At 41.3% G+C, this 9051-nt stretch overlaps 2 protein-coding genes across 2 annotated transcripts in view; one reads left to right on the forward strand and one right to left on the reverse strand.

Moving 5' to 3' along the window:
• Positions 1-5974, reverse strand: part of fhod3b (formin homology 2 domain containing 3b) — a 16139-nt gene extending 10165 nt beyond the window's left edge. The window contains exon 1 of the mRNA XM_020612694.1: positions 5269-5974. Coding sequence (XP_020468350.1) covers positions 5269-5433 — 165 coding nt within the window. The 5' untranslated portion in view covers positions 5434-5974. The remainder of the gene's footprint in view (positions 1-5268) is intronic.
• Positions 5975-6887: 913 nt separating this feature from the next.
• Positions 6888-9051, forward strand: part of LOC109967281 (sodium-dependent neutral amino acid transporter B(0)AT3-like) — a 7969-nt gene continuing 5805 nt past the window's right edge. Inside the window, exon 1 of the mRNA XM_020612740.1 lies at positions 6888-6968. Coding sequence (XP_020468396.1) covers positions 6888-6968 — 81 coding nt within the window. The remainder of the gene's footprint in view (positions 6969-9051) is intronic.

A 9051-nucleotide genomic window follows, 5' to 3' on the forward strand; every position in this document is an offset into this window, starting at 1 on the left:
ACACAGAGAAGAAGAGAGAACCAAGTGCTTCTCCAGATTACAAGACACATTTTAGGCAAAAAGGCCCAAGTTAGGTCCACTATTTTTATGCCTCTGGACTGACATGACTTTGGAAATAATGGGTGACAGTAATATGAAATGTAGCGTGAAAAAGAAGACCCTAAATCACATATGCTTGCCCAGCTGGGCGCTCCATAACCTGTGAGACAGTGAAGGGAACCATGGAAAGCATCTTGTATGGTGCATCTGTTGAGCGTCTCCCTAATGCCTGAGTCATTTGGTCATGTCTTTGGTGTTAAATCAGTAAGAGCAGTGATGTATTGAACCTGCCAGTGTTTTCTTGTTAAGTTAACCATCTGGAACCATTTTCAGTATGTAAAAAAGAAAAGGGGGGGGGGGGGGGGGGTGATCGTTCTGTAAGGTGTTCTCAGTGCCATCACAACTTAATCCAATATCCACTTCTTCTTCTGTTTACTCCAAGTAAAGTGCTTCTGTGAGCAGAAGATAAACCACTTCCATTGTTCCAAAAAAGAAATTTAGCAAGTATAAAAGCTTTCATGAACCAGGTCCAAATGTTGAGAGACAATGACATTTACAAAGTAAAACCAGATTTATTTGAACAGTTCAGGTCATTATTTTAGTGTTGTTACTATTTGAAAAGTTTATAGCTCTTTAAATTGTACTTTAACTGCTGTTAAAGTTCATGGATTGTATAAAAGGGCAAAAAAAGTTTCTTTCTTTCAGCTGTATGCTCTGTATCACATTCCTGAAATAGACAAAATGCTGTAATCAGTAATTAGCTGTGGAACTGACAAATGAATTTCTCCACACAAGGTTTTGATTCACAGACTAAAGGTAAAAACACAAACATGTCAAAGGGAATCACACGAGTCTGCCATTAATCAGACCTCGTCTATACATCCGTGTATCCACACATTCTCATCCACTGGTCCCACTTTAGGCTCTCACTATATAATGAATCTGATTACTGCTTACAGGTCTGGCCATTTATAACCGGGCCAGGCTGATACACATAAATGGCCCTTAAGGAATAGGAAACATGGCTACCAGATTATCAGTAGCTAAGGGCTTCCTGAGCTTTCCCCTGCCCAGGATTTGAACCCATGGTTGCTCTGTGATGGCCAAGTCCAGAGAAGTAACCACAATTGCTCTGCTCACACGCTGAGGTCTGGCCTCTCCCTTCAACCACCATACTGTGGTCCACTGGCCAGGGAGGCAGTTACAGCAGAAGGACTAAAAATAAATACCATACAATTTACAATTTAAAACTGCTATCTCACTCTAAATTGTCTTTGTAGTCCACAGGGGAAAAACATCTGGAATGAGATACAGTAGCATGCTGTGTGCAACGTCTGCAAGCTTGGACATCATAATAACAACACTGTCTTGTACATAGCTGTGTTCACCAACCTTACACTAAACTACAGTGGACAAAATCAAACAAGAGGTATGGTAATATAGTAAGTTGCTTTTAAAAGCTTAAAGCTTGTTTGATGAAGGTGAGCATGGCATTTGTGGTTGTTCCCTGAAGGCAACTGATTTAAAACACACTTGAGGCATGAAAGAGAAACCACAACAACAATCTGAAATTCCCATGAAGCATGCAGAGGATGTCTGTCCATGGATGCTGCATTCTTCTGAAAGCAGCCCTCTGCTGAGACAACCCTCCAAAATGCACAGACCAGCAAAACCACAACTCTGCATAACAATGTGTAAAAAAAAAAAAGAGAAGAAACTCAAAGGAGCTTTGACAGGCATGAATCAGGAACCTGTATTTTACAATATTTAACATAACTTCTCATTATGGGACTCTGTAATTTCTTAAGAAAAATGCAGGAAAACAACCAGCCGAAAAACTGAAATTGGTAAAGTGAGAGTCCATTCTCCAAAACGCAGCCACATATTCCCTCCCTTGAATTCTGCTTTGCAGACGGATGCAAGCCATCAAGGCCGTTAGGCCACAAACAACAAAGCACTAAAAGAAAGGAAAGCATAAGGACTGCTGATCTACTGATCTGTGTTGACAGCAGATTTTGAATATGCACACTTAATCATTTTGACAAGGACAATGCATTATTTAGGACAAAATCATAAGTAAGGGTAGTGACTAGTCATATTTCAACCACTGACTGTAAATAAAAGATAGATAAATCCTCCCTGACATCACCCACTGCATTTCTGTAGACCGGTTTTGAAGCTCAAGCCGTGACCATCTTGGTAGTGCTTCACTCCGCCTAACTCCAACTAATCCAGAAACAGGCAAAGAGATGGAGCACGAGTGGTGTCCGTTTGGCAGCTAGCAGATAACCAACTATGGCGGGATCCTCCCGCATGTCACTCAAAGCAGCCATACCCTTAATTATACATAACTTTTAGCCTCAATATAATTTAAATGGGTGAATTTATAAAAGTTCACCCCCTGTACGGTTGTCATGGAAAGGTGAAATAGCTACAGAGCCTAAACCATTTTGCACCAGGCTGTAAACATGATTATTTCTGCTGTAAAGATGGGCATTTTAACATGGGAGTCTAAGGGGAATGTTCTCCCTGTGCCTGTGTGGGTTCTCTCTGGGTACTCCAGCTCCCTCCCACAGTCCAAACACATGCAGCTTAGGTTGATTGGCTACTCTAAATCGCCCATAGGATTGTGTGTGGGTGTTTGTCTACATGTCAGTCCCGTGATAGACTGGCAACCCGTCCAGGGTGGACCCCACTTCTCACCCAATGTCAGCTGGGATAGGCTCCAGCCCCACCGTGACCCTATTCAGGAATAAGTGGTATAGATAATGGATGGATGGAGTCTAAAGGGATTGCCTCCCTTTTGGAGTCAGCCTCAAGTGGCCATCGGAGGAACTGCAGGTTTTACAACTTATGCTCTAGCATCATTTCTCGGTCCTGGAGGTTGTTGCTTGATTTCACCCTTCAGAAGCAATGGAAAAGCTTGTTTATAGATGAAGTGCTACAGCTGTACATGGTACTGTATGGTTGCATACTGGCATCTTTTCTTAGTGTTAGATATTCCATGAAAGTTTTCAGAATATTCAACAGCATATTACAAACTGCATTATGACACATGGAGGCATAGCAGCTTCCAAAAGGGTGAAAAACTGACGTAAAAGAGCAACTCTGACAAAGCTAACAAGCAGTTATGGTGTGGCTCTTTGCTGCTAAAATATATATCCTGCATAATGGTGTCTGATGCTTAAAACTTACAGTTATTTGAAGTTGGTGGTTGATTCGGTACAGCCAGCATAATTAAGGCGCCAAACCATGTACAACACAATTCAGCAAACAAACAACAACCACACAGATCTCCACTCTTGAGATTGCAGCCTGGAACTGACAGGAACAGCCCAGAGACAGCATATGCTGATTTTACCCCCTTGACACCATGTGTTAGCAGCGTGCTATTTATACCAGACTGACCTGCACCATAGAGACAGAGCTCAAAGACAACAGGTTTGCTTTCAAAGGACTTTACTGGGTCACACCAAAGTCACTTCTTCAAATCGAGGGTGTGAATCAGAGACATCATTGCTCGAAAGCGGTGACAGTCTTGTCATCCACCTGACACAAGGGCTTCCCCCTTGAGTTACAGCTAATGCCCATGTGACCAGATCTCACTAACCAGGTGCCACAGAGCCTGCCACTGATACTCCTCCTCTGTCTAAATTGAGGTCCATCTGGTCTTCTGCTAATCCGAGACCAGTTGACTGTGTAAAGTACATCAAGCTCTTTGTGTTTTTAGTCCTGCCCACTTCCATCCTCTCAAACAGTGGAAAGTGTTCCCATCCCATCCTGCTGATCAGGCTGAGTGGGCTATAGAATGAAAGCCAGGCCTGTGGTGATCCACAGCATCCTGAGGGAATCTAGTCAAACAAGATGGAGTACCACTGATTTGAAAGAAAAAAAAAAAAATTAACCTTTTTACATGACTGCTTGACTAGACTAAGATGAATCCTCAAAAAAAAAAAAACAACCTCAGATGCTACGGCCCCATTGCTTTGTTTTAATATAAAAGGTCAGTATGAGGCTTTGTGAAAAAGCGTTTGGACATACATGGTCTAATCAGAAATTAGGAACAAGCATTTCTCAAGAGTTACAACCTTCAGTTGATCCCAAAACATAAAAATTTGAAAATTAGCTTCAGGTTTACATTATTTGTCACCGGATTTTCTTGCCGATACCAGTGATGAAAACGCGGTCATCCTGAGCTGCTTAAAACTGGCTATACAGCTTTGGATGTTAGGAAGACCAACTACTGCAACTCAACTGTCCTGCTTCACCTCCTCAAGTGACAGCACTAGCTAAATGAAGACAGACATGATACGGCTGGCAAAATGCATTCTGCTATTGACTAAATGCCAAAAACACAAGCTGGCAAAATACACAATTTTGGAAAAATGTGCTAAGAATGTTTGGATACACGATTCAGAAATGTTGCTGAAATCAAATAGCTGCAAATTCTAATCCCCAGATTGAGGACAATCCCAGTAGGGAATTGCCCTCGTCCATCCCTCAACAACTGACCAACTGGCCATTTGATCCCACCCTACTCTAATTGGCGCTTTGCAATGACAACTGCAGAAATGGTTTCCTACTTGGACTGGACTTCAGGGCTGCCCATTCATGAAATGCAAACTAGGTCTCTTGTTCACTGAATGTTTTTTTTTTTCCTTCAGTTGCTTCATAATTAAGACAAGAAGAACCCAAATAAAAGTTGAGGGAAGGTTGGAGGTTTAAGTCAGTATACTAACAATCATTGTTTGTTTCTTTGTTTCATTTCTCTTTCACAAAATGTGTCACACTATAACTAACTTTTCCAAGTTTTGAGAGATCTCCCTAATGAGCTGTAGGAGAAGTAGTAGGTTAAACTGAAAGGGGATTAGTGCTGTTTGAAGTAAACACTGGCAGATGCCTGCCTCCCCTCAGGCAGATAATTGGTTTCTACTCCATTCACCTGAGGCCACCAAATATTCCATAATGTCATATTTAACTGTAGGAATTTCATGTTGACACTGTGCATGCAACTGTTTGAATGAATGCTTTATCAGTATCCCACATCAACAATCTGCTTCAAGCCACTGGCTCAATCTATGGTCCATTAAGTTTGTTTGGTAGCAACCCCATCAACATATTCAAGCTAATTATTAATTTAGCATTTTGTACTGTAGGTATTCACTTTTCATAAGGCAAATTCAAAGATACATGAAACGTAATCAAGAGAATATAAAGTATGCTGCATACCTTGTGTGGGGCTTTCAACAGCCTGTGGACTCCAACTATCTGATTTATCAGAGGAATATCTCTCCTGAAAGTGTACAGAGGTGGTCTGGTGGGCTCGGGGAAATTAGTGCTGTTAAATGGATCCGTATCATCTAAGAACTGTACCCTGCATATAAACGTGGCCATGATGTATCCATGCAAGGCTTTTTTAGAAGATCAGAATAATGGATGCGACGCCACAACCTGTGACGGACGCGCAGCCCCCGGCCGGCGGAGCACCGGCAGGTCTTCTGCAGTAGCCAAACCCTGCACCCTCTGTTATCCTTGGACCTTGTCCATTCGCTTCTCGCAGCGCAGAGAACTCGGGACGGCGTGCACAGTAGTCAAACAGTAAAAATCCCGGGGCACCTCCGTGGGAGATAGGTCTAGTCAAAGAGGTGTGGAAATGAGCGGGGCGGCGGAACCCAAGGACATTGCGGGTGGTTGAAGTGCAGAGGAAGACTGCGGACGGGGCTGATCCACTTGGCGCCTGGTCTGTGAGAGCGATGGGAAGCGGCTCCCTCTCCCAGCATAGACTCAGCTAGGGGACACCGCAGCCAGACCTCAGCCGGCCGACACAGCTCGTATTACAGTTGCAATGGCGGCCTCCAGTGGCGAAAACGAACAGTGCGCAAAGGCTCTACACTGGAGCAGGCAGACTGGTGCCAAAACGCACCATGCAAAATGCAACCAAACTCCAACCATGACATACAGGTACAGTAGATGGAACTACAGTAGCTGTCAGATCAATAGCAGAAAAATGTTACTGCAACATTTACAAGTAGTTTGTAAATGTTTAATAGATGTTTATAAAGCACTATAACATACCATAGTTAAAACGAGATTAGGACATCATTGGGTTTATTTATGTTTGTTGACAACTATAACAAACTATGATTCCTACAAGGCGTCTATAAACATCTTAAATATTAATTATACTTGTTAACTAAGTGCATATTTATAAAAACTTCCTCACATGACAATCAAACTCTGCTGATGAAGGCCATAAGTGAGTTAAGCTGTCAAACTATTATTTCAAGAATAAACCTCAAACATGTCTGTGAATGATTTGTACATGTGAATAAATAGTTGATAAATGTTTCATAAAACACTGAAAGGGTTTGTTAATGTATCATCACACTGTTTTCGATCATTAACTCTTTATACACGAGTTAAATTGTTGTCAAATGTGTAATATAGCAGAAAAGGATATGCTAAAGTTTGAATAAATAAACTGTCACATGGGGGGTTATTGTATCTGGGGTTTTGTGTAATTATGCTAAAATTATATTAAAATGTTTTAGGTTCTTAAAATTACTGAAGTTTTATAGTAGGTGCTACTGTCAGTGAGGACAAAGGTGTTAGTGATTTGCCTATTAAAATATTTCCTACAGTAAACCAGAAAATATTAGCTTCTGTGCATTGACCCTTTCCCATTAGACACTATAGTTTCTACCATGTATTCTTATGTAGCTCAGCCTTCAAAGCCTTCACACCACCAGATGATGCTCCCACATCACGGCCACAGCCTAGTCAATCTATTACATCTCATATCATGAACCACAGTTAACACTCCACCACTATACAGTGTTTGAAAGATCATGAAGCTCCAGCTCCCTAATTCAGGCCTGGAGGGCAGGATACTGTCCCATCAGCAACTGGAAAAGCTGGAGGAGGAAGAGGCCCGGAGACAGAATGAAATGGGACAACATGATCTGGTACATGCTGACCTGTGTGGGACGTGGAAAAGTCTGGCACTTCCTCTGTCTGTGTCACAGTCATTTAGGAGGCAAGCGATGCTTTCATGGTTACTGCAGTCAGTCCATATTTGTCTGTGTTGCCATATGTTCAATAATACTGAAAGAAGAAACATAAATCATACCCCATTAAATCCGATATCCAACCCAGGCCTACTAGAGGAATTCAGGAACATTAATTATTCTTTGCTATTATCAATTCCTTAATTATTTGAAAAAAAGTTATGTATTTTTTTAATGCCATGGCTGGAAGCATTATGTTTTTGGGTTGTTAGTCCATACATACATCTGTCTGATTCTTGTGAACGTGATGTCACCTTGAGGGAACGTCTTTAAATTTGGCACAAGTGTCAACTTGGAGTCAAAGATGAACTGATTAGATTTTAGTGGTCAAAGGTCAAGTTTAGTGACCTCTCTTATGTCCTGCACCTGTGAATTTGACTGCTTGGCTGAGGTATACAGCCACGAAGTGATAGTTCTAGTTTTAGTTTTCAGTAAAATACAACCACATTTTCAGTTTGGGCCCCCTGTCTATAGATCTTTTATGAAACATCTAGCTAGTTTACTTTTCTGAACAGCCCTTAACCTTAGCTTCTCACAAGAGCTACCACAATCATTTGATCAGTAACTGCTAAACTAATTATTTCAGCTAACAGAGCTGGCAAAGCCACCTACATCACTGTGACAACCTTTTTATTCAAATGAATTTTGGGTTTTAGAAACATCATAGCATTACTGAATGCATTTGATCTTCCAGAGGGAGCCAGCAGCAACAACAACCAGGTTGCTTAATGAAACCGGCTCCAAGGTGATTTAAAAGCTGTAGCTTATACTTTTCTCAGTGATATAAGAGTTCAGCTTGCATCAGTAAGATTATTCAGGAGAGCAGCTTCATTTTTAGTGAAAACTGAACATTTATTTTCAATGCATATAAACACTGCTGTATTTTGGTCTAGGGAGTTGAAGGAACTGGTTTAGCAGTTATTGTGTTCACTGAGGCCAACACCAAGATGCTTGTCTCACTGCTGTGGGCAGTCCTCTTCTTCATAATGCTCTCCTGTCTTGGCCCGGCTTCAGTGTTTGGTAACACTGAGGGAGTTCTTCTACCTCTGCAACATCTCAAACTTTTGCCTATATGGCCAAAAGAGGCTGCCACTGGTAACTCCACATCAATTCTCTCATTTCTCACAAATACAGATTTCTAGTACATTTCAATTCTCTGCTCTCCTTCAGGTGTGATGTTCATGCTCTGCTGTCTGGTGAGTCTGACATTTGTCCAAGGCTGAGGAAACTACTGCCCCTCGCTCTTTGATATCTGATGGTGGATCCATCCCTCTGTTAGTTGGTGCACACTGTGAGACTGTCTCAGTGGTATACACAACAGACAGGTAATATTTAAACAATATTTATAATTTTTTTTGTTAGAACTTTATCTTTTATAAATTTAATTATGTTGTTAGTTGATGCTGTTTTGTTATGCTGTGTGATGAAGCCAGACAGTTTTCCAGCTTGTGGACAATCACATCCCCTTAAATACTCTACTTGCATTTTCGTAAACCTGGAGATTATAAATAACTACTCGGACACTGCAAATCATAGTGCTGAATTTGTCGTCCCCCCCAAAAAAAGAGAGCAAAAACATCCCACACTGCTATTGCAGCATCTTTATAAACAGAAGCTAGTTAACTGTTGTTTCTTCTCTTATTTCATCTACTCACTCATGACAGTGCTGTACTGTGTGTGTGTTTGTCCTTCTGGGTTCAGTGATGATATAAAGTTCATGACATCACACAAGCCAAACTCCTCCTGGCAGGCATCGTGGACAGACATCAGCCCACTGATTGTTTTCCAATCCTGGTCTTTTAGTTCTTCACTAAATGGTCTGAAACACTCATTTACAAAGCATTGGATCCTGAATTGATATGGCTTTATTTTGATATGCTCTCTCTATGGCTACTAATCTGTTACAACATACTATCATGTTCCATCAAACACTCAAAATATAGCA

Source organism: Monopterus albus, unplaced genomic scaffold (assembly GCF_001952655.1).
Source record: "Monopterus albus unplaced genomic scaffold, M_albus_1.0 scaffold127.1, whole genome shotgun sequence".
Classification (NCBI taxonomy): Eukaryota; Metazoa; Chordata; class Actinopteri; order Synbranchiformes; family Synbranchidae; genus Monopterus; species Monopterus albus.